Raw genomic sequence first — 23,597 nt, 5'->3', positions numbered from 1 at the left:
CAGCTCTGGGACAGGTGGGCACAGCAGCGGGCACAGGTACCTGTGGGTGTTTGGGATGGGGAGTGTGTGTGTGTGTGTGTGTGTGTGTGTGTGTGCAGGTAAATGCCGTACACACGTGCAGGGTGTGTGTGTGAGTGTAAATACCGTACAGGGGTGCGTGCTTGGGCATGGACACACACACACACACACATGTAAACACACACATGTAAACACAGACACACAGACACAGACAGACAGACGCACACGCACACGTGTTTTTGGGTTTTCGGGGACGTGCGCGCGCATTGGGGGATCGCGGCCTCAGTGGGCGGGGCTGCTCTGAGCCACGCCCCACAATAGATGAGGATCAGATGGGCGTGTCTATGTATGACCACGCCCACCTCTCATTACGTATCCAGTGGGCGGGGCTGCCGGGGCACCGGGCGGGGCTGAGGCTCCGCCCCTCGGCGCGGGTTCCGGTGGCGCCGGCAGGGGGCGTGGGGCCGCCCGCAGCCGCAGTCGGTGCCGCCGCCGCCGCCGTCCCGGGGCCGCCGGAGCGGCCGCACCGGGCGATGCGATGACAACGACCACCCTGCAGGTACCGAGCGCGGGCGCCGGGACGGGGATGGGGATGGGGCTGGGGCTCCGGCCGCGCTGACACCGCGCCTGCTTCCCGCGGGGCCTCCGCACGGCCCGGCGGACAGGCCTTACCGGGCCCCGGCACCGTGCCGGCCGGGGAAAGGCCTTACCGGGCCTCGGTGCGGAGCCCGGCTGAGGGCGCCGAGCCCCGCTGAGCGCCGGTGGCTGCGCGGTGCGGAGGGAGGTGGGCGCTGCAGAAGAGCCCCGGTGCTCACGGCCCGGCCGGGCCTGGCGGTGGGGAGGGGCTCCGCCGGTGCCCGGGACTCACGGCGCTCCCCCCTCGCAGAAAGCCATCGACCTGGTCACCAAAGCCACCGAGGAGGACAAGGCCAAGAACTACGAGGAGGCACTGCGGCTGTACCAGCACGCCGTGGAGTATTTCCTGCACGCCATCAAATGTGAGAGCGGCCGGGGGCACCGGGGGGCGCGGGGGGCTCGGGGCGCCGGGTGACGGCTGGGGCTCCTTGCAGATGAGGCTCACAGCGAAAAGGCCAAGGAGAGCATCCGAGCCAAGTGCATGCAGTACCTGGACCGGGCGGAGAAGCTGAAGGAGTACCTGCGCAGCAAGGACAAGCACGGCAAGAAGCCCGTCAAAGAGGCACAGAATGACAACAAGGGGTGCGTGGGGCACGAGGGGTCCTCTGTCCGGCCGCGAAGCTGGCAGGACCCTGCTGCCACACCAAGGCCAGTCCTGCTTCTGACTGCTGTCCCATTTCCAGGAGTGACAGTGACAGCGAGGGCGAGAACCCCGAGAAGAAGAAGCTTCAGGAGCAGCTGATGGGTGAGAGGCTGTGGTGGGTTTGACCCTCTGGGGTTGAGGAGGGATTCACTGGCAGCCCTGGTGAGGGGCAGTTGCGGGGTTGCTGTGGGACTGGGGCCCAGGGGTGCATTCCTGTGGCCTGGTCACCCTAAATGGCCGTTGTGCTGGGGACAGGTGGGGCTGGGGGTGTGGGTAGGTACTCTGGCTCTCGCTGCTCTCGGTGCCCATCTCTGCGGGGCCTCTGAGCAGAGCCACACCCCTGCAGGTGCCATCATGATGGAGAAGCCCAATGTGCGGTGGAGTGACGTGGCTGGGCTGGAGGGAGCCAAGGAAGCCCTGAAGGAGGCTGTGATCCTGCCCATCAAGTTCCCACACCTGTTCACAGGTGAGGCCATGGCAGTGAGATGGGGCTGTGCGGGAGGTGACCCAGCGTGGAGCTGGATGCAGGGATAGGGAGCCTGACCCCGGTCTCTGCTACAGGGAAACGCACACCCTGGCGTGGGATCCTGCTCTTCGGGCCACCTGGCACTGGCAAGTCCTACCTGGCCAAGGCCGTCGCCACCGAGGCCAACAACTCCACCTTCTTCTCTGTGTCATCCTCTGACCTGATGTCGAAGTGGCTGGGGGAGAGTGAGAAGTAAGTTGCCAGCAGGGACTTGTGGCCACAGACTGGCTCCTGGTGCTCTGGCTGGCCAGGCTGTGGCAGGAGCCACCAGCATCAGTGAACCCCAGCAACGGGGCTGTTAAAGAAGAGCTGGGAGCTGGTGCCTTCCAGGGGGACTCTGAGCAAAGCAATCCCTCAGCCTCTTTTCCCTCACAGCCTGTGCCCCCTCATCTTCACAGACCTCTCAGTCCAACAGTGACTTTAAGCTGGGGTCTTCTAACGCTTAACTGGATTCTGTCTTCTTGTCTCAATTAACTGCTCTCATGCTCCAGCTTGGGGCAGTTTTGTGGCCCTCCAGGTTTACAGCTCTTACCTGAAGGTTTCTTATCTGTCCATGCTCAGAGTTCATTTACAGCTCACTTACAGCAAGCTTTGAGCAGTGCCCACCCCCAAGCTATGAGCAAGCCATAATTAAACTTAACTCTACACTATTAATTTCTGATACCCTATAATTAGACTTATTTTAATCTCCAAGGGGGTCCCAGGGGAGAGCATGGCCCCTCGAGGGACCCTGCAGCCCTTGGCATGGCACTTCCCTTGCTGTCAGCATGGGGTTCCCAGGGTGGGAGGAACATGGGGCTGCCATGGTGGTGCTGAGGAGGGTCTCTGAGGGGGGACCCCATCCCCTGCTGTCTCCAGGCTGGTGAAGAACCTGTTTGAGCTGGCAAGGCAGCACAAGCCCTCCATCATCTTCATTGATGAGGTGGACTCGCTGTGTGGCTCCCGCAATGAGAACGAGAGTGAGGCGGCCCGGCGCATCAAGACCGAGTTCCTGGTACAGATGCAAGGTGGGTGGGGGTCTGTCACAGGGATGGGTGGGAGCAGGATGGGCAGGTAGAACCTGGGGATTCAGAGAATCCCTGGGGATTGCTCTGAGTCATCTGCCTGCAGGTGTGGGAAACAGCAGCGATGGGATCCTGGTGCTGGGTGCCACGAACATCCCCTGGGTGCTGGACTCAGCCATCAGGAGAAGGTGAGCCCCATGTGCAGCCCCCTGTGCCACCCCCCGGCACGGCTGGAATTGGGGCTCACCCCTCGTGCCCCCAGGTTTGAGAAGCGGATCTACATCCCATTGCCTGAGGAGGCAGCACGGGCCCAGATGTTCCGGCTGCACCTGGGGAACACCCCGCACTCCCTGACGGACGCCAACATCCAGGAGCTTGCCCGCAAAACCGATGGCTACTCGGGGGCTGACATCAGCATCATCGTGCGGGACGCCCTGATGCAGCCTGTGCGCAAGGTGCAGTCAGCCACGCACTTCAAGAAGGTGAGTGGGGGCTGCCACGGCCCAGGGTGGTCCTGGACACCTGGAGGGGTGGACACTGTGGCTGCTGGCTCCCTCCCCGTGCTCTGTGCCACGTGCCACTGGCTCTATGCAGGTTCGTGGCCCCTCCCGCACCACCCCCGGCGCCCTGGTGGATGATCTCCTGACGCCGTGCTCGCCCGGTGACCCTGGGGCCACTGAGATGACCTGGATGGAGGTGCCCAGTGACAAGCTGATGGAGCCCATTGTCTGCATGGTGAGTGTTCCCTCTGCAGCTCTGGCCTGGCCACTTCCCTGTGCATTCTCCAGGCCAAGGGCCAGGAAGGGCTGTGGCTCCTGGGGGTGAAAACAATTCCCCAGTTTCCCCCCTCTGGGGTCCTGAGCACCCCAAAGGGGATCTGGTTGCCAGGAAAGGGCCTTGGGTCTGCCAGGCAGCTTCCCCCTGCAGTCAGTGCTGTTGCCATGTGGCAAAGGTGCCAGCATGGGCAGAGCTGCCCAACTGCCATGGGAGATCTTACCCTATATCCCTGCCCTGTCTGAGCTGTGTGCCCACTCGCCTGTGTTGCAGTCGGACATGCTGCGCTCGCTGGCCACCACCCGCCCCACTGTCAACACTGAGGATCTCCTCAAAGTGAAGAAATTCACGGAGGACTTTGGACAGGAAGGTTGAGGGTGGCGTGGGGGGTGTGGGGTTGGGGCAGCTGCAGGCCCCGCTGTGCCCCCCTCCCCGGCCGTGCCAAACCGACTCATGTTCGCTCACTCCTGCCCCATTGCACTGCAGCACCCGGCAGGCGTGGGGACACGGCCCGGGGGGCTCACACTACAGGGGGTGGGTCTGAGCATGGCCTGGGTGGCTGGGTCCCCCCCCAGCTGCACCCCACTCTTCTTCCTGCTCTTTTTTTATTTTTTAAATTAATGCTGCTTTGGGTTCTGTCTTGTTTATATGAAAATAAAAACAATCTGAGAGCTTCAGCCAGTGCCCGGCCACTCCCCAAGGCTCTGCCCACACCAGGGGGCTCAGCCCAGTACCCCATCCTCCAAAATGCACTGCCCCAGGGCCAAAGCCTCTGCCTGTCCCAAGGGAGTGGGGGCTCCTTGCACTCCAGCCATCCCAGACAGGGATTTGTGCCTACAGCAGGGGCTACTTGGATGGAACAGCCACCAGCTAATGACACCCACCAGCCCGCACCCCATGTACCCCTGGGCAGTCTGTGCACTCCCCTCAGCCTCACTGCTCCCCAGCCCCATCCTGGTACCCCCTGTGCTGTGTCCAGCTCTGATCCTGGGCACTGCACCACTGCCCACATGGTGAGCATGAGCCCCAGCCAAGCCCCAGAGGGAAGGACCCCCACTTCACCCCTCCCCTGCACGGCCTTGGCAGCAGGTTGTTCCTAGACCCACAGAGTAATTCCTGGTGCCCAGGGGAGCCTGGGCTGCACCCCCAGCTGCCTCCCTGTGTGCACCAGTGGGCAGGAAGGGCCGGAGCCACGCTGAGGCCACAGGTCTGTATTGGCTGCAATAAAGCTGAGTGGTAGCCCTCAGAGCCACGCTGGTTCTTTCACCCGGGTCAGGGCAGCCGTGTGTGCGCGCAGTGGGGTCAGTCCAGCAGCTCCATCCAGCCCACGTTGGTGAAGGTGCGGGAGTCCATGCGGTCGATGTAGAGGATGCCATCCAGGTGGTCCATCTCGTGCTGGATGATCCGGGCAGCCCAGCCCGTCGCCTCCCAGCTCACTGGTGCCCCGAGCTCGTCCACGCCTGCAGCCAGGGCAGCGGTGATTGGGGGAGTGATTTAAGGGAAAAAAAGGGGACCCGTGTGAGAGTGGGAGACCTGTGTGTGTGGTGGAATTTGTGAGATCATGCAGGGATCCATGAGTTAGTAGGGAACCCATCACAGAATTAAGGGACCCGGGAGAGAATGGGAGAGCCGTGAATGAGAAGGGCACCGTGTGAAGGAGGGGCAGGTGCGGGGTCGATCCGTACCGGAGACATGGACGGCCCAGTGCCGCGGGACGTAGGCGGAGAAGCCGTGGATGCTGGCGCAGCCCTCGGGGCCGGTGACGAGGCGGGTGTCGAGGACACGGAGCGCGGGGTTGACGAGGACGCGGAGCGGGAAGGGCTCGATGCGGTGCGCTTGGCGCAGCGCCGGCGGGTACCGGGAGCAGCGGGCGGGCGGCAGCTCCGCGGCGAACACCCGCAGCGGCACCCCGAGCTGCGGCGCGCTCAGCCCCAGGCACGGCCGGCGCCGCAGTCCGGCCGCCAGCGCCGCCGCCAGCCGCCGCAGCTCGGGACCGCCCAGCTGCTCCGGGGACACGGCGGCGGCGGCGCCGCGCAGCACCGGGGCTCCCACCTGCACCGGGTCGGCGAACGGCGGCGCGGGCGGGCCCAGCACCCGACGCCGCAGCGCCCGCCAGTAGGAACGCTCCCGCCGGTCCCAGCCCGCCGCGTCCCCGCAGCCGCGGGCCGGGAGCAGCGGGATTCCCGGCACGGCCCGTCTCGCCGCCCGCCCGAGCGCCGCCGCCATGGCGCACCGCGTGCGCGCGCACCCGCGCCGGCACAGCGCCCCCTGGCGGCCCCGGGCCGGGCGGGAAACGGGCAGGGGATCCCGGGGCGGGCGCGGCGCGGGTCGCTCCTAGGGGTGACACGGCCCGGCCACGCCGCAGCGCGGCTACCCCGTAGCCACCGGGTCAGGCGGCAGCGCAGCGTCCCCGGGGGGGCTCTCCGGGGGCTCCGTGGGCACGGCCGCGTGCTCCCCCTCCGGGCCCGGGGTGGTCTCTGGGCACGGCTCCTCCTCGCCCGGAGCCGGCGGAAGGAGGAAAGCCAGCGGCTCCCTGAGCGCGGCCACGTCGATGCGGCCCAGGCGGCCGAAACGCTGCAGCTGCGTGGGGGGGACACCTGGGGGATGGGGAGAGAGGGGTCAGGGGGTCTGTGGGCAACGTGACCCCACAGCGTGGGCAAGAGCAGGGCAGGGCCCACTGAATGCAGGGGGAAGCCAAGGGTGTCCTCCCCCCAAAAAAAAATCCAAACCCCAAGATCTCACCCAGTGCCTGTGCAATCTGTGCCGGAGGGAAAAGCACCTGGAGGCAGCGGTTCAGGTAGGGCAGCAGGTCCTCCAGAAAGGCTGTGCAAAACTGGGCAAAGAGCTCCTGCTCCTGCCCGCTGAAAGCTGCCTCTTCTGCACGGTGGAAGGCCAGGATGGTTTTGGTCACCTGGGGAGAGAGAGGCAGAGGTGTCACCCGGTGGCAACAGCCACTGAACATGTGCCCAGATGGGCAAGGAGGCCAATGGCACTTGGCTGCTCAGAACAAACCCATTCCGTGTTCTGGCGGGACAAGTCCTAGCTCCATTCCCTGGACTCACCTCTCCAAGGGCACTGTCCAGGCAGGTGGTGACATCCTGTGCCAGGGCAATGGGGCAGCAGAGCCGCAGGTCATTGAAGGCAACGAGGAGGCCATTGAGGAAGCAGGCGAGGGGTGGGAAGTCCAGCAGCACCATGGGGGGCTGCAGCGTCCCAGGCTGGGCCGTGGGCACTGGCACTCCCGCGCTGCCCCCCAGCACGGCTGGCGCCGAGATCAGCGTGTAGGAATTCATCTCCTCCCGGAATTTCTCCACTGCCTCCTCCACTGCCTTCCTGAAGGCGTTGGCAGCCACACGCTGGAAGAGGGGTGCCAGCTGCCCCCGGAAGTCTGCACCCACCCTGCTGAAGGACAGCCCGAAGTACATGCACTGCCCCAGCAGCGAGTCCAGCCGGCCGCCCACCCCGCGGTCCAGGTCGCGCTCCAGCGTCCGCAGGAACTCGGAGACCTTCTGCAGCACCCAGCCGTGGAAGATGGCCCCCTCGCCGGGCGCCGCGCCCTCGGCCGGCACCAGCGGCTCCTCGTCGGAGAAGATGGCGCGGTACTGGGTGATGATGTCGAAGAGGTGCACCCGGCAGGCCTCGATGGTCTTGGTGATGTGCACGTAGGGGTCGTGGTCGGGGATGGAGGCCTGGATGGAGCGCAGCCAGGCGTCCCGCGCCTGCAGGAACTTGACGCGCAGCTCGGCCTCGGTGAGCACGTCCATGCGGCGCAGGAAGCCGATGACGCGCAGGCAGGCTGGCAGGGGGATGTTGGTGCGCAGCTGCTGGATGAGCTGGTTCAGCATCAGCTGGGCGGACTGGCGCACCTCCTCCACGATGCTCTGGGGAAGAGAGAGCCCTCAGTCAGGGCCAGGCGTGGGCAGCGTGAGGCTCACCTGGATGGGGGGGTTGGGTCAGCACAGGGCTCTCCTGGATCACGGGACTGGGACGACGTGGGCTTCACCTCGGTAACGGGGCAGGGACAGAGCAGGGCTCACCTGGATAACGGGGATGCTGCTGTGCTTCCTCTCCAGCCTGCGCACGTAGGCCGTGAGCTCCAGCGCCTCCTCATAGTAGCCGTTGCGGACACAGGTGTCCATGAGCTGCGGGATCTCCAGGATCTCCAGGATCTCCGTGTGGCGGTTCAGGGTCAGGCTGTTCATGCGCCGGCTGCAGGCGATGGCCTCGGCATCGCGCATGAAGGTGCTGCGGGGCCGGGATGGGATCAGCAGGAGCGTCCTCCTGCAGCGGCTGGACCCGCCGAGCCTCCCACCGACCGACACCGCCGCTGCCAGCGCTGCCTCCCGCCCAGCTCCCCAGAGCCGGCCCGACCCTTACTGCGCTCAGCACGGGGACATCTCGCTCCCCAGCCCAGCCCAGCCTCGCTCCATCCCCGGCCCTTCCCGCCCCCGTCCCCCCAGCACCGCTCCCGGTGCCCGTCCCGTACCGGCAGGCGTCCTGCAGCGCGGGCAGCCGCTCCAGCAGGCTGCCGAGGCGGCTCTCGATGCCGCCGAAGCCGCGGCCGGCGCGGCCGGTGCACTCGGCGGAGCGGATGAAGGCGCGGTAGTGCTCGAAGGCGAGGCGGCGCGTCTCGGCCCCGACCCGCTCCCGCTCCGCCGCCAACCGCGCCGGCTCCCGGCCCAGCTCCGCCAGCCCCAGCGCCGCCAGCTCCGACACGTAAGCCGCGAGCTCGGGGCCGCCGGGCGCCGCCGGGCCGCGCAGCCAGGCCAGCAGCCGCGCCTCCTCCGCCGCCGCCGCCATCGCCGGAGCCGCCGCGTCACCTCCGGGCCCGCCGGTTCCGGGTCCGTCACTTCCGCTCCCGCTGGTTCCGGTCCGCTCAGTTCCGGTCGCGGCGGCCCCGCGTGCGCGGCGCGGGAGATGCGGCCGCTAACGGAGGCGGAGACGCGGGCGGTGTTCGAGAAGCTCGGGAAATAGTGAGGGGCCCGTACCGGGGCGATCGGGAGGGCTGGGCCGGCGAAACCCCGGGGAACGGGCATGGGAACGGGACGGGGAGCGGGTGGGATGGGCAGCGGGGATCGGGCATGGGAACGGGACGGGCACCGGGAGGGCTGGGCCGGCTGGACGGCGGGGAACGGGGAGACCGGGGAGGATGGAGGGGGTGATGGACGCCGGGGATGGGGCGGGAGCGGGAGGGCTGGGCTGGCCCCGGCGGTACCGGAGCGCGGCGGGCGGGGCCGGGCAGGGCTCACGGCTCCATCCCGCAGCATCGGGGAGAACATCCAGCTGCTGGTGGACCGGCCCGATGGCACCTACTGCTTCCGCCTGCACCGGGACCGCGTGTACTACCTGAGGTGAGGCGCGGCCGGGCGGGCGGGGAGCAGCGGGCGGGGAGCAGCGGGCGGGCGGGGAGCAGCGGGCGGGGAGCAGCGGGCGGGGAGCAGCGGGCGGGCGGGGAGCAGCGGGCGGGGAGCAGCGGGCGGCCCGGGAGCAGCCTGACCGCCCAGCACTCCCTGCTCCGCAGTGAGAAGCTGCTGAAGTTGGCGGCCAGCGTGCCCCGGGAGAGCCTGGTGGCCCCGGGCACCTGCTTCGGCAAGTTCACCAAGTCCCAGAAGTTCCGGCTGAGCGTCACGGCCCTGGATTTCCTGGCGCCCTACGCCAAGGTGGGTCACTCGCGGCTCCCGGGCCAGCCCTGCCCCGCGGCAGCCCCCGTGCCTCACAGCTCTGCCCCTCCTGCAGTACAAGGTGTGGGTGAAGCCAGGCTCCGAGCAGTCCTTCCTCTACGGCAACCACGTGCTGAAGTCGGGGCTGGGCCGCATCACGGAGAGCACGGCGCAGTACCAGGGCGTGGTGGTGTACTCCATGGCCGACGTCCCGCTGGTGAGCGCCGGCCTGCCAGGGCTGAGGGGTGCAGGGTGGGCGACCTCCCTCACCTCTCACCTCCCCTTCGTCCCCCAGGGCTTCGGGGTGGCTGCCAAGTCCACGCAGGAGTGCCGGAAGGTCGACCCCTTGGCCATTGTGGTGTTCCACCAAGCCGACGTGGGGGAGTATGTGCGGAATGAGGAGACACTGACGTAAGGGATCCTCAGGGACCCCAAGGGACCCTCATGCCCTGTGAGTGTTCCAGGGCAGAATGGACCTTGTCCTGCACTGTGGGTGCAGGGAGCCCACCCCAGTGGGATGGAGACTGGGGGAGCTGCCAGTGCAGAGCCCCAGAGCCCTCAGGGGGCTGCTGCCAGCATGGGAGGAGGAGCCCTGGCCCCAGCCCTGTCACATAAAGCCTGTTCCTTTTTTCAGTGCCTGTTGTCTGGTGTGGAAGCCTAGGGGGAATCAGTCCTCACCCCTCCTGTGGGGAGTGTGACACAATGGGGTGTGTTTGGGGGGACAGATGAGGTCGGGGAGAACCTCAGAGTCTGAGGTTGAACTTCAGGAAGGGAGGGAGGGAGGGAGGAGCCAGCAGCTTCCTCTAGGGTCACAGAGGCTGGATGGCAGCAGCAGGCAGCAGTCACTCCCCAGACTGTGGCAGAGGTTCCTTTATTAGGAGTCTGGTAGAAAAAGCCCATTGGAGACACTAAAAATGGGTAGGGATGTGACAGATGCACACAGCACACAGAGCTCAGGTGACAGTGTGGCCTTTTTCTTCTCTTGGGGTGATGTCAGGGCTAGAGATGAGGCAGGAGCAGGGGGAACTCTCCAACCTCCTCCTGGAAGTAGAATCAAGCCTTTCCTCCTGCTGTGGTGGGACAGAGTGGCAGCTGGGTCACCTGGCCCTGCAGGCAGGGTCCCTGCCCTGTTCTAGCACTTCTGGCTGCCTGAGGTTTGTGCATGGAAGAGGCGCTTGAGGAAGTAGAGCTGCAGCACCCCGGAGAGGACAATGACACAGCTCTGGGCCATCGACCACCAGTTGACATAGTTGTAGTTGGACTCCAGGAGGAAGGAGTCAGCCCCTTTCCGCATCCGGGCAAAGTTGTAGAAGCGCCACATGTGGAAGGTGTGGATCTGCAGCCTCTGGATGCTCACCTGCAGGAGAGGCAGAGCTGCACTCAGAGCTGCCCTTGGGCTCAGTGCTGAATTCAGCTGCAGCTCAGCCTGAGCAAACACTCTGCTCAGTGCCCTGGGCAGGACATGCCCATCCCTGCTCTGTGGGGCACCCTGTGGACACCCTCACCCCAATTGCCTCCAGCGTGTCGTTCAGCTCCTTCTTCTCTGCTGGCTGCTTGTGTTCCATGTTGAAATCTTCATAGTACACACCAAAATTGAGATACACCTGCATGAGGCCAAAGTGGTTTTGCTGGTTGTCCAGGCAGAGCTGGTAGAAACCTGCAGAGGGAAGGGGCGTTGTTGGTCCCTGGGCAGAAGGGCACTGGGCAGACACATCCCCAGTGCTCAACCCTCATCCTCCCCATCCAGGAGCAGTCAGCACTCTGGTGGGGTAGGCTCAGAGCCACCGCAGGGGCCAGGGCTGGAGGGACCTGTGTCCTTGGTGAGGAAGTTGATCTGTCCTCGCACGTCCTGAGACACTCCAAGCTGGAAGCCATTGGGGTCACTTGCTGTGACCAGGATGTTCCTGCTGTTGCCGATCCCCGTCGCCCGCTGGACCTGGAGGCAGGGAATACCCGAGGGGTTTGTGGGTCACTAGTGCGTTGGGGATGGAGCTGTGCCAAGCCTCGAGGACATGTTCCTGTGGGGCTGCTCTGTCAAGCACAGAGCAGGGAGGAAGCTGCCACTGCCAGGCACAGCCAGCCCAGTGTAAACAGGAGATAAAAGGGTTGGAGTTTCCCTGTGGGAAGGGGACAGAGCTCGGGGACACACTGTGCCAGGACCTTGAGCTGTGGCACAGCCTCTGGCCAGGCAGTGAAGGGCAGAGCTCCCAACAATGCCTGAGCTTCCAGCACTTCATGGGTTTAAACCAGGTAGTTAAAAAAATGCATGGGATTGATGATGGATAGAGGTTAAGTTGGTTATATTAGGAAGAAATAAATCCCTGTGAGGGTGGTGAGGCACTGGCACAGGCTGCCCAGAGAAATTCTGGCTGCCCCTGGATCCCTGGAACTGTCCAGGGCCAGGTTGGACAGGGCTTGGAGCAACCTGGGACAGTGGAAGGTGTCCCTGCCATGGCAGGGGGTGAAAGGAAACAAGTTCTAACATCCCTCCAACCCAAACAATTCTATGATACTGCCTGAAAAAAGGCACAGTCCCTGAGATGCCATGCACCTCAGGACCAGCACGGGATGGAACCAGCACAGCCATTCCCTGGCTGTGTCAGCAACTTGCCAGGACATGTCCCCAGCACTCACCTCGTAGCTGAAGAAGAAGTTGCCGCCCTGGTGTGAGAACTGCCAGAAACACTCCACGGTGCCAGCAGGGATGACTACAGCAAAGTCGTAGCGATCGGCGCTGCGGAACAGCGGCTCCTGGCTGGAGCTGCTCAGGGGCTCCGTCCTGGGGCAGCCAGCAGGGCCCAGCAGTGCCAGGAGCAGCAGCAGCAGCATCCTCCTGCTCCCCGGGCTGTGGCACTTGCTCCTTGTGCAGGGCAGAGTGGGATGAGGCGCAGGGTGGGTAATCATTAACTGCTCTGCAGCGCCAGGGCTGTGGCGGCACAGGAGCTGCGCTCAAGGTGATGCCATCAGCTGGAGCTCTGACACCCTGAGCTGCCAGGGCAAGAGCCTGGCAGGGAGAGGGGAAGAACAGGACAGAGCTCCTTCCAGTGGGGCACCACCAGCTGGCATTGCCTTCCACGGGCCATTGGTGCCCACATGTCTGCCCAGGGCTGCTCCAGGGAAAGGATTTACAGAAGGGGAGGGAAATGGGTGGCCACATACAGGGGACACTCAGTGCAGCACCTGCAGCTGAAGGACAGAGGGGGAAGCAGCTGTTCCTAGACAAGACTTCTCCCAGCCCTGGCTTTGCTGGAACGCAGCCAAGAGAAACTTAGAAACTAAGTTTAGAAAGTGCCCCTGTATCTCCCCGTACCTCCTTCCACAGGAATTTAATCCAGAAACTCCTGTTTCCCATTTACACCTTCATGTCACAGCTTCAGGGCAGTGCTGCTCCTGACCCAACAGCCCCAGAGGGGAAGGGAGGGCCCCACTGCTGCATTCCCACCCACAAAGTAGAAACTCACACTTTTACAACTCTTTATATCAAACAAGAAAGTAACTTTATTTCACAACTGTCCCAGCTTTGGCACTTCAAGGCAGGGACACGTGGCACCCTTGGAGCTCACATACTCACAAGGATCACACATGGCAATGATTATTACCAGGAAAAGTGCAACGAAAACGTGACCAATGTCAACCAGAACTAGAACCTTTAACATGGAAACAACAAACAGTTCCAAATACTGAAACACAATTTTAGTTTGTAAAGCCTCAGAGCTGGAAGGGATGAATTTTCCCTCACAGATTAGTCGTTTACAAAGCAAAAATAAATGGGAGGAAAAAAAATTCTAAGTAGATCCTCTTGCCTGGATCTCTTCCCCACAGAACCTCTGGGACTCAGTGCTGCCTCTCTCCCACAAGGGTGGGAGTGATGGCAAACAGATGAACAAAGTGATTCAGAGATCAGATAACTAGAACACAAAAAAACAGTCACCCAGGAGATCATCCTGCTGATCATACCTGAGCAGAACAAACAGCTGGGATTCATTCCAGAGGCTACAGTGGTCAAGTGGACAAAGAAGTCTCAATCCAGGTGGTTCCAAGTGCATGTGGAGAGGCTGCAGAGCCCCTGCTACCTGCAGCACACTGATCTTTGCAGCTATGGTTGGAGCACAAGGCTCCTGGGTTCCTGTCAGTCAAGTTTTTGGTGTCAGAGGGACTTCCCACCCTGGCACAGACGGCACTCTGGTCCAGCTTCCAAAAAAACCAAAAAAACAAGGAAACTCTTGCACGGAAGGTTCCGTGGCTCCCAACTTCAGAGCATTCCCAGTTTCTTCATGGTCCGCCAGCGATCCTTGATCATCACCGCCGTGCGGTTCTGGAACGGGTACCTCTGGCAAATGGCTTTCCATCTCCCTTCTCCATACTTCTTCACTCCTTCCTTGATCCACTCGCTCTCCTGCAGGGTCCATTTCTGCAAAGAGCAAGGAAGCAGGTGCAGGAAAGAACTGCATGGCAGAGAACCTGCTGCTAACTCCTTCCTGGTGCATTCCTTCCCTCATCACCCGTGCCAGGAACAGCAGGGAAGGCAGACAGGTTCTGGCAGCTGCACACAACATTCCAGCACTGCAGATGTGGTGCAGCAGCTACCTTCCTATGGGTCAGGAGGATAGCTCCTGGTGGCACCACCTGAGGACCTTTTCCTGGGTAACAACTGCTGGATGTGTGTCCCTCGCCTGAACAAGGCCCTGAACCTCTCCAGCATGAGGAGAATTTGGCAAACCTGGCTCTGAGCCATCAAGGCAAAAGGACCTGAGGCACATTCCCAGTGCCCTGCAGGGCAGGACAGGCACAGCTCCAGCCCGTTTTACCACAGGCTATGCAGACACTGCCCCACTGCAGGCCCTGCTGGAAGCACCTAAGGCTGCACATACCTGTTTCTTGGAGCTGATGGTCTTAGGGATGTCATTTTTCTCGAGTGTTGCTGCAAAACAAGGGAGAGAGTTACATTTCAATAATTTGGGAGGTACAGACCTCCTTGAGAGGTTGTCTTGGGCTCGAGCATCCTGTGACAGGCAATGCACCCCAATTCCTTTATACCAGCCTTTCCATGGGACTTCTGGTTTCAAAGTTCAGCCACCCAAGCAGCAGCAAGACCCCTGTGAGTGACCCCCATGCCAGGATTAGCACAGGCAATCCCTGCCAGGGAACTCTTCCTACCTGCATTGGCGAAGAGCTCATCCTCGTCACTCCAACTCTCCTTCTCCTCGGTGCCACAGGAGCTGGTCCACCTTCCTCGGACAGACCTGAAAGCAGATGAGGGTTTACTTTGGCTATTGGCTCAGGTTTTTTGGGGAGGAGGAGCAGGGCCACCAAGCAAGCAGTCAACCTCTGGACACTGTTTCTCAAGAGGTGGGAAGCAGAGTTTAACCTATTCCACAGGATGCTCCTACAGACTCTGGCCAGTGATGCTGAAGCTGGGAGAAGTGGGGAAAAACACATGTAACCTGTACTGGAATCACCTGCCAGGACCTCCTGCAGCACCCCACTACCAGCAGGATATGGACCATTTTTTAACTCATAATTAATTTTATGGGGTTTTTTATTCATTTTTATGGGTTTATGGTTTTATGGAGTTTTTTATTCATTTATGGGTTTTTTATTAATAAATTTATTTATTTTAACCCATAATTCATAAATGTATGGACAAGAGAGTGTTCGCTGTGCCCAGTTTCACATGGGCTGGTGGGTAAGGTCAACACTCTCATCTTGGGACACAGGGCAAGGGTTTGGTGCTCAGGCTACCACTGTCAGCAAGACAAGACTGGGGGCAGAGCAGACAATACCACACAAGAGGGGCTCCATACTTGTCACTCGGGGCAGACAAGGGCTCATCAGGCAATTTCTGAGCAGGTCTGGAAGCAGAAGAGATCACGTGCTCCTGGGAAGAGTCAGGGCTCTCGCTCGACTTGCTGGACGAGCCGTCCAACTCCACAACCAGATTGCTTATGCTGAACATGTTTTTGATGTTATGGGGTATTTCAGGAGGGCCTGAGGTCTCAGAATCTTGATTCTCCCCTTCTTTGCGTCTCTTGGTTCTGTGGGATACAGAAGGAGACAGTTGCTTGAGGGAAGGCAAGTCTGTTTCGTCCAGTTTGGTGAAAAGTGCGTCTGAGTCCCTGGAGTCCGACAGGATCTTGAAAGCTTCTCTCAGAACAGAAATCCCACACGAGGTTACAGCTCCGGGGGGCTGCCTATAAAATAAACACAACCGAGCGGCTTGTAGAGAAACTGCCAAGGGAGCTCTGCTGCCCCGAAATCCAGCCTTTCCCTCCACTGGCACCCCCAACTCCTGGCCCTACAGTGCAAATCTATGCAAGAGGGCATTCCCAGCCCTCCAGCACTCCCTCCCAAACGGTGCAGTGCCCCAGGAAGCAAGTATGGAGTACATATATTCATGCTCCACTGCTGTCCTGCTATTCCCAACGTGCTCCATGAGAGCAGCCACTGCCCTCTCCTAGGTCACAACAGCACTTCCTGTCTCAACAACTGAGCCAAACCACCTCAACACCTTTCTCAGGACCCAGAGTCCTGCACCAACACCTTTGGGCTGGCCTGGGCAGGCATTTGGGGAATTAGGAGCTGCCTGGACACAGGAAATTACCCCTTGGAAGAGAACTTGGGGCCACACTGCATCCACAGTCTAGAGCCAGACTCCTCTGCCCACCTTTGTGATTCCCTGGCAGACACTCCTGGGAGTTCTGGGGTTGCTGCTGCTGCTGGTTCTTTAGCTATTTCCATAGGCTCTGGAGAACCCTTCGGGATATCAGACACTGCTGTCGGACGTTCAGGAGTTGCTGCTGAGTCAATGACTACTTCCATAGGTTCCACAGTTGTTGCAGGCTCACCGTCTTCTTCCATCATCTCTGGAGCTGCTGTGGGACCATCTGCCCTTTCTGCAGGGCTGGCAGCTCCCTCCAGGTCTCCTGCTGCTCCTGCAGGCTCTGGAGCTCTGGCTGGCTCCTTCACCTTTCCCAAGACCTCTGGAGCTCTGGCTGGGCCCTCTGCCCTTCCCAAGACCTCTGGAGCTCTGGCTGGGCCCTCTGCCCTTCCCAAGACTTCTGAAGCTCTGGCTGGGCCCTCTGCCCTTCCCAAGACTTCTGAAGCTCTGGCTGGGCCCTCTGCCCTTCCCAAGACCTCTGGAGATTTGGTTGGGCCCTCTGCTCTTCCCGAGGCCTCTGGAGCTTTGGCAGGGCACTTCCCCTTTCTCAGGGCCTCTGGAGTGTTGGCTGGGCCCTCTGCCCTTACAGAGGCCTCTGGAGCTGCTGCCTGGTCATTCAGCCCATCTGCAAACTCAGGAGTCGCCGGTGGAGATTCTCTTTTGTTGGCATGGTCCGAATTCAAAGACTTTTTCATTAACTTGGAGAGAAAAAGCACAGCACCGTTACAGAGATGATTCCCCATGCTCCCATTCCATTTTATCCCCTCCCAAAGACATTTCATGGATTAAAAAACATATTTGACCATATAAACCTCTTAGGAATGGACTGAATTTAGTGTTCCAGGTTTAACCCACTGTTAATCAGGCACCTGATCCCCAGGGCAGCAGGGTGGACACTCACTGTCAGCAGTGCTGGCTCTGAGTCATCCACGTAGCCCTTCAGGAACTCAAAGATGCTCTGCTGGAAGTCCTCGTAGGAGAAGTTTTTGACCTTTGGATGAGAGGGATTCTTCTCCCGGATGACAGCCAGCCACTCATTCTTCTTCTTCTAGAAGAGGGATTCATAGGATCAGGTAAGAACACTCTGGGGTGGGACAAGGGAATCAGTGACAACCACAAGGATGCAGGCAAGGACTGGGCCTTTCCTGTTTGGCATTCTCCAGGCACAACCAATTTACACTGAGATGAGGCTGGGAAAAGGCCAGAGGATCAGAACAACCAAGGAGCAGCAGAACCACCTTATTTCAGGAATTGTCCTTGCCTCCAGTGCCCAAGCACCCCACTGCCTGCAAAAACAGGAATGGGAACTCCTGCTGCTCCCAGAACCAGCTCTGAATGTGAGTTTGAGGCTCATCAAGGGATAAACAGTGATGCTTGGAAGGCTCATGAAGGTGTGTGATAAAGGTGAATGACAGAGAGAGCTCCAACGTGATGATCCAAACGTGCAACACCGAGGGAGCAGCATTCCAGAAGGATTGTTTGCATTTTTGCCTCCTCACAACAGACCCACCCCCAGATACATCAGCAGCCCCCACTTAATCCCAGCACAGACTCACTTGGTTTCTGGGCTCCTTTCCCATGTACTTCTTGACTATATCAGAAGCTTTATCAAACTCCTTGTTTTTGATGCAAACAACAACAGCCTGCAGAGGAAAACAAGGACAGTTTGAAGCAGGGCACACGGAATAGCTCAGTGCCAACTTCCAGAGAGAGCAGCTCCCACATCACTGTGGGCAGGAGTTAGCAGAAAACGAGGGAATCCCGCATGTGAGGCAGCTCCCACCATCATCCACACAGGACCTTTCCAAGGCAAAAGCTGCACAAAGTAATTACTGAGAAAGAAAAAGCTCTTACAGCTTCCTTCACCATCTTCTGCACAGCCTCCATCGTCTTGTCCGCCACAGAGAATTCCTCGCGGATGAAGTCCAGGACAAGCATGGCCGACTCCAGTGGGGTCAGCTCTGACTCCTTGTCGAAGGTGCAATCTATAAGAATTGGCATCCATACGATTGGTGGGGGGTCACGGCGCTTCCCTAGAGAGAGCTGGTTATCCACCTGCACGGCTGGCACCACTCACCCGTGCAGGTGGCAGCCATCCACCCGCACAGGTGCTCCACACGTTCCGCAGCCACGGCGGCTGAGGCACTGCTAGTTGTCTGAACTGCAATTCCTGTCCCCCAACAGCCAGGGAAAGTTCTGGAAGCACCACTCGGGAACTTGCCAGGTGCCCAGTACTGACCCAGGGGATTTTTTGGAAGCTCCGAGGCTAAGCAGGAGTCACCAGGCTGGTGTGTTTGTCCGGCAGGCCAGCCCTGGTCACCACGGATGCTGCTCTCGGCCGCCAGTGGAACAGACACGAACAGCCACCCCGCACCCGCAGGGAGCCCCACAGCCCCACAGCCCTGCTCTGTGCAGGGACAAAGCTCCGGGAGCCGCAGGGACACGGACACGGCAGAGCGGGGAGCAGGGAGCGGGATGCAAGCCAGACCCGGAGCTTCCCAAAGCTCGCGGGAACGGCTGGGCACCTACCGAGATTCTCGCCCTCCTCGACCCGCGACAGCAGCTGCATTATCCGGAGCATCTGGGCCATCTCCGGCTCCCTGTCCAGGGGCCGCACGAGCAATGCTGTGGGACAAACGGTCAGTCAGGGCGCTGCCGCGAGATCCGGACACCCCGCGCCCCCGACCCCACCGCTCCCCGGCCCCATCGCCCACCGCTCCCGGCCCCACCGCTCCCCGGCCCCACCGCTCCCGGCCCCATCGCTCCCGGCCCCATCGCTCCCGGCCCCATCGCTCCCGGCCCCATCGCTCCCCGGCCCCATCGCTCCCGGCCCCATCGCTCCCGGCCCCATCGCTCCCGGCCCCATCGCTCCCCATCCCCCATCGCTCCCGGCCCCATCGCTCCCCATCCCCCATCGCTCCCGGCCCCATCGCTCCCCATCCCCCATCGCTCCCGGCCCCATCGCTCCCCGCCGGCCACGCGCACCCTGCATGATGTCGCGGAACTGGCGGAAATCGCGGTTGTGCCCGGAGCGGTAGGCCTCTATGGCGCGGTGGAAGTAGAACTGCAGGACCCATCCGTTCACGGTCTTCTCGGGCAGCGCCGCCATCCCGGCCCAGTCGGGGTCAGGATCCCGCTCCGCGCGCGCCGCCTGCCCAGTCGCCATCCCGCCAGAATGCAGAGCGGCGGAAGTGACGACAGCAGGAAGGCACCCCGAGCCCGCCGCGCGCGGCCCAATAGCGGGGCAGCCGCGCCCGCAGCTCCCGGCGCGTGGCGCCAACCAAGCCCGCGGCTGCTGTCGCCCTCTGGCGGGCGGGCGGGGCACTGCGGGGCACCGCTGAGCCCCGCGGGTCGGGAATGTCGCGCTGCCATCGCAGGGGACAGCAGGGAAACGTCCACGTGAGCGCTGAGACCCGAGCGAGTGTTTCACTTAACAGGCCTAGGTGTGTTATGTAAACAAACACATCCAAGGCGTTTCTGAAACAGCGACAGTTCTCAGTTTTCACAGTTCTATTCTTGCATTGTGACAACCACAAGTTTGCTTCTGCGTAAATCTATACAATCGAGAGCTGAATAATTATCCTTGCAGTTTAAAAATTCCCCTGTAGCTTCCTGTGAAGTTCCGCTCATGGATTAATTTGTCCCTTTGTATTTCTGGGAGAACAAAAAATAAATTCTCCATTTTCGAAAGGCATGAAATTGAGGTAGCTGAGTTTTCACTGGAGACTTACATATTCAATTAATACAGCATGTTATCACATCAAAACACCTTAATGCATCAGCATAGTTAAAAGAGTCTGTGCTCTGAAACTGATACTCAGTTATTCACTGTCTGAATGTGGACCTCCAGGAAAAGGAGAGCAATTCTACCAGCCCAATTTTTCTGCATCAAGATATTGTTATTTATTCTATACAGTTCAATGGCAGGCTTTTTATTTTAAATATGTTCGCAAATCTACATATTTAAAATGAAATCCTCATAATTGTGCAAATGTAAGCATTTCAGGGGAGTGAAACATTTACAAACCAGGCAGTGCCACCCTGCCAGCACAGGCACGGGTTTTTCCCTCTATTCTGGTTTTCCAAATAACCCCCACACTCCTGTTCTCTGTGCTCCAGCCATGTGCCAGTCACCCTCACCTGGCAAACTAGGTCCCCTGGGCAGGATTTTGGGGCACAGATTATCCCTCAGTCACTCAGACTTGGGGTAAAGAATTAGAAGTCCTGTTTTCCCAGTGATGCTGCTGAGTAATTCCCAAGCTCAACTGGTGCTCGGGGGCGAAGGCACTGGCAAGCAGATCCTCGGGGTCTTGGGGTGGTTCTCTGCCACTCTGGGGTGTCCTGCTCAGCCCAGGGAACATCCCTGACACTGTCCCGGCGGCTCTCTCACCTGAAATGGAAAAGCACGTGAAAATTCCTCCGGCATGAGGTGATCCGGGATCCTCCCTTCCCTCTGCCCCCGGCTGGGGCAGGAGGAAACACACATGGGAAAAAACCGTGTGTCAGATGGAAAACAGTAAAACTGGGAGGGATTTTTATTGGCAGACAAAGGGAGATAAAAATAATCTGTGTGAGGCAGAAGAGTCCCCTGGGGTGGGGGACTGCCCTGGGGAGCAGGGAGGGAGTGGGACATGGCACAGCCGTGCTGGGAATGTCCCACAGGGTGTTCGGGAGGATGTGAGCAGTGATACCAACGGCTGCTTCCCGGGCCGAGGGGAGGTGACACAGGGCCATGCTCTGGGGCAAATGCTTTTCCACGTGGAATATTCACAGGCAAAGTGGTTTTGCTCTTTCTTTGTCACAAGGTGCAGGAGGAGGTCAGGGTGGGACCCTGGAATTTTAGTGCTGTCACCTCAATCCAGGGAGAGGCCAATCAGCCCCAGTGCCAGCATGAGATCAGTTGTGCTCACAGCCCTTCAGACACTGCCCTTGCTCTCCGGCCAGAAAATTCCATGTTTTTTGGTAACTTCTGCCCCTGAGATTGACACAGCTCCAACTAGATGTGCCAGCCACTTCAGCAGATGCTGTTGGCCCTGTACAAGCTTTAGGATTTTCAGTAATTTCATTCATTTTTGCACAAAGATCAGGAAAGAAAGTCCTGGAGTCCTCTCCCAAGGGAAACAAAGCAAGATTCCTCTCTGAGACACTGGGACAAAGCCACTCAAGGGCCACATGCCTTCTCCAAGCCAGGTTTGACTTGGGAAAAGCTTCCTTAACCTCCTCTTTCTGCCTCTTGTCCATGTCCCTCTGGGCTGCTATTTCCTCCTCCAATGCCCTCCTGGTGAAGGTGTCAACACTTCAGATGCTCAGGAGATCATCTCACACCTTGTCAAATGGATTTGCTTCCTGTGAGATCCACAAGGGCTCTGCAGTTCCTGGGAGGGTTTGGACAGGGTGGTGACACGGCAGATATCACAAGAGCTGTGATCCCCCTGGCAGAACTGGGCGCTGGAGAAGGTGACAATTCCCAACATGCATCTGGAGCTTGGGAGGGCACACCATTGGCACCCCAATCCAGGCTTCCCTCCTGCATGGCTTCAGGGTCTGCCTGAGCCAGGATTGGAAAACAAGCCTGGAATGGCAAATTCCAGAGTAAACCCAAGAATAAACCCACTGGTTTGCTCCCTGAATCTTCTCCAATAAATGAAAAGGAAGCAGGGATGATGGAAGTAGGGCTAGGAATGCCAGAGGCCTCACTCTCCAGTTTCACTGAGTCCTCCTGCGGTGTCATCATCAATTTTGCAGGAAAAGCTTTGGAGTTCCACGTGCCAAACAAACCACTGGGCAGGAAAGCACAAATTGCAGCCGTGCTTGTGCATTTGAACCTTCCCTCACTGATTTATGGCTTTAGATGAAGTGATTACAGATGAAAGAAAACATTCCAGGGAACAGGATCTGCATGTTGCCGCAGTCTTGTGCCTGTCACATCCTTCTGAAGGAGTTACAGCAGGAAACAGAACAGGAAAATCACCAGGGCTCTGGTCACCAGGTCCAGCTCACGCTGTGCTCTCACACCAGACAGGACAACAGCTCCCAGAGTAGCTGTGGCTGCCCCTGGATCCCTAGGAGTGTCCAAGGCTGGGTTGGATGGGGCTTGGAGCAACTTGGGATAGTGGAAAGTGTCCCTGCTCATGGCAGGGGGTGGCACTGGGGGAGCTTGAAGGTCCCTTCCAAGCCAAACCATTCTGGTCTTAGAAAGGCAGTGGAGAGCCACAGAAAACCAGGGAGCAATGGAACAGGGGACATGGGAAATGTGGAGGAGGGTCATTACATCCCTTTGAAAATCCACAGAGAAACGCTTCGGCATGAGGGATGCAGAGAAGGAAGCACAGAGGCACTTGTTAAGAAACCCATCAAGTAGACTATAGAAACTCTGAACCAATCTGAGCAAAAGTAGCTCTTCCTACTGGAACTGGGTCAGGCAGGAGGGGATCTAGAAGGAAAGAGATTGGTTTGGATGCAGCAAGGGATGGGCCCAGCAGAAAGGTGCCAAGAGCTGGGCAGCCTAGGCACAGCCAGGAGCTGGAAACACTTCTGTGCCAGAGGATCCTGGGGCACACACAGAACCAGGGAAACAGTCCTGATGGCTGGGAAAAGGTAGACAGAAAGGATCAAAAGAAGCAGACACTTAGTATTTAATATTTATTAGGTGGCTGTGAAGAGGTTTCAGAACAGCCTGAGCCTTTAACATCCCAATATCCAGGTCAGTGAATGTATGAAGAGAGTTTCACTTTGGCTCCCTTTAAGGTCCAGAGGGATCTGTGCTCTGCCCAGCTGTGAGCCTGCTGGACTCTCCTGCACACACCTTTCACCTTCAGCCAGTGCTGGTCACAGTTTAGCACTGACAACACAGAGTTTCTGCCTCCTCAGCAGCTGTTAAACAAACACCCACTGCCCAGCCTTGTACCTGCGCCGAGGAAATAAATTCCACGAATGCCAGTTCATAAAGGGAAACCATGGGGCTCATGAAACTCGGGTCCCTGAGCTTCTGAACTGCCTCTGCCTCTGAAACTGCTCAATGCGGCTGGAGGGAGGAGAGAATGAATTACCCAGCGCTACTCATCAGACCTGAATGTGAGCTTTGCTTTGAAACCTGGGAAAAGTGAGGACCTGGGGATGTACTGCACCTCCATCGGCTCTGTTTAAAGGGCTGTGGGATCACATCTATTTTATATACACGCTAGAAGAACCAAAAGGAGCAGTGGAAACGCTGACGGCGGGCTGCTGATGGGCACCGCGCTCTCCGGTGGCACAGGATGGCTCGGAGCCAGTACCGGGGGAGCGGGGCTGAGGAGGGCCCGGGGCTGAGGGCAGAGCGGGGCTGAGGGGAGAGCGGGGCTGAGGAGGGCCCGGGGCTGAGGGCAGAGCGGGGCTGAGGGCAGAGCGGGGCTGATCAGGGCCCGGCGCTGAGGGCAGAGCGGGGCTGATCAGGGCCCGGCGCTGAGGGCAGAGCGGGGCTGATCAGGGCCCGGCGCTGAGGGCAGAGCGGGGCTGATCAGGGCACGGCGCTGAGGGCAGAGCGGGGCTGATCAGGGCCCGGCGCTGAGGGCAGAGCGGGGCTGATCAGGGCCCGGCGCTGAGGGCAGAGCGGGGCTGATCAGGCCCGGCGCTGAGGCTCCTGTCCCAGCGGTCCCGGTGCCTCCCCTGAGGCGACGCTCGCGCGGCGTTTCCCGCCTTT

The 23,597-nt window shown here is 60.0% G+C and overlaps 6 protein-coding genes across 9 annotated transcripts; 2 read left to right on the top strand and 4 right to left on the bottom strand.

Annotated features, from left to right (window-relative positions):
* The first annotated feature begins 433 nt into the window (after nucleotides 1-433).
* On the top strand, nucleotides 434-4,278 carry VPS4A (vacuolar protein sorting 4 homolog A). Its single transcript, XM_085071291.1, has 11 exons — nucleotides 434-577; nucleotides 905-1,016; nucleotides 1,089-1,236; nucleotides 1,338-1,399; nucleotides 1,644-1,763; nucleotides 1,859-2,015; nucleotides 2,682-2,830; nucleotides 2,934-3,015; nucleotides 3,090-3,309; nucleotides 3,422-3,562; nucleotides 3,875-4,278. The coding sequence occupies exons 1-11, from the start codon at nucleotides 557-559 to the stop codon at nucleotides 3,974-3,976; spliced, it is 1,314 nt and encodes a 437-aa protein (XP_084927417.1). The 5' UTR covers nucleotides 434-556; the 3' UTR covers nucleotides 3,977-4,278.
* Nucleotides 4,279-4,797: 519 nt separating this feature from the next.
* PDF (peptide deformylase, mitochondrial) lies at nucleotides 4,798-5,899 on the bottom strand. The gene is made up of 2 exons (XM_085071294.1): nucleotides 5,287-5,899; nucleotides 4,798-5,061 (listed from the first exon to the last, which is right to left on the bottom strand). Exons 1-2 carry the CDS (start codon nucleotides 5,825-5,827, stop codon nucleotides 4,904-4,906), a joined length of 699 nt encoding a protein of 232 aa, XP_084927420.1. The 5' UTR covers nucleotides 5,828-5,899; the 3' UTR covers nucleotides 4,798-4,903.
* A 72-nt stretch (nucleotides 5,900-5,971) lies between these two features.
* Nucleotides 5,972-8,431, bottom strand: COG8 (component of oligomeric golgi complex 8). The gene is made up of 5 exons (XM_085071290.1): nucleotides 8,088-8,431; nucleotides 7,639-7,846; nucleotides 6,664-7,482; nucleotides 6,344-6,512; nucleotides 5,972-6,198 (listed from the first exon to the last, which is right to left on the bottom strand). The coding sequence occupies exons 1-5, from the start codon at nucleotides 8,399-8,401 to the stop codon at nucleotides 5,972-5,974; spliced, it is 1,737 nt and encodes a 578-aa protein (XP_084927416.1). The 5' UTR covers nucleotides 8,402-8,431.
* A 5-nt stretch (nucleotides 8,432-8,436) lies between these two features.
* On the top strand, nucleotides 8,437-9,894 carry NIP7 (nucleolar pre-rRNA processing protein NIP7). Its single transcript, XM_085071295.1, has 5 exons — nucleotides 8,437-8,574; nucleotides 8,866-8,952; nucleotides 9,123-9,261; nucleotides 9,338-9,478; nucleotides 9,557-9,894. The coding sequence occupies exons 1-5, from the start codon at nucleotides 8,519-8,521 to the stop codon at nucleotides 9,674-9,676; spliced, it is 543 nt and encodes a 180-aa protein (XP_084927421.1). The 5' UTR covers nucleotides 8,437-8,518; the 3' UTR covers nucleotides 9,677-9,894.
* Nucleotides 9,895-10,118: 224 nt separating this feature from the next.
* Nucleotides 10,119-12,197, bottom strand: TMED6 (transmembrane p24 trafficking protein 6). The gene is made up of 4 exons (XM_085071293.1): nucleotides 11,896-12,197; nucleotides 11,071-11,197; nucleotides 10,767-10,918; nucleotides 10,119-10,618 (listed from the first exon to the last, which is right to left on the bottom strand). Exons 1-4 carry the CDS (start codon nucleotides 12,163-12,165, stop codon nucleotides 10,394-10,396), a joined length of 774 nt encoding a protein of 257 aa, XP_084927419.1. The 5' UTR covers nucleotides 12,166-12,197; the 3' UTR covers nucleotides 10,119-10,393.
* Nucleotides 12,198-12,735: 538 nt separating this feature from the next.
* TERF2 (telomeric repeat binding factor 2) lies at nucleotides 12,736-19,119 on the bottom strand. Of its 4 annotated transcripts, none has more exons than XM_085071286.1 (10): nucleotides 18,905-19,119; nucleotides 18,449-18,544; nucleotides 17,774-17,952; nucleotides 17,476-17,562; nucleotides 16,821-16,967; nucleotides 15,926-16,617; nucleotides 15,066-15,452; nucleotides 14,419-14,504; nucleotides 14,133-14,182; nucleotides 12,736-13,672 (listed from the first exon to the last, which is right to left on the bottom strand). In XM_085071286.1, exons 1-10 carry the CDS (start codon nucleotides 19,083-19,085, stop codon nucleotides 13,514-13,516), a joined length of 2,064 nt encoding a protein of 687 aa, XP_084927412.1. In that variant the 5' UTR covers nucleotides 19,086-19,119; the 3' UTR covers nucleotides 12,736-13,513. The 4 variants fall into 4 exon arrangements, with proteins under 4 accessions (XP_084927412.1, XP_084927415.1, XP_084927413.1 ...); XM_085071289.1 differs by having other exon boundaries at nucleotides 15,066-15,296; XM_085071287.1 differs by having other exon boundaries at nucleotides 16,821-16,964.
* Nucleotides 19,120-23,597: the final 4,478 nt, after the last annotated feature.

Source organism: Lichenostomus cassidix, chromosome 11, assembly GCF_008360975.1.
Source record: "Lichenostomus cassidix isolate B80296 chromosome 11, HeHo_3.0, whole genome shotgun sequence".
Classification (NCBI taxonomy): Eukaryota; Metazoa; Chordata; class Aves; order Passeriformes; family Meliphagidae; genus Lichenostomus; species Lichenostomus cassidix.
The sequence above is the reverse complement of the archived record's forward strand: the minus strand, read 5'-3'. Positions and strand labels throughout refer to the sequence as shown.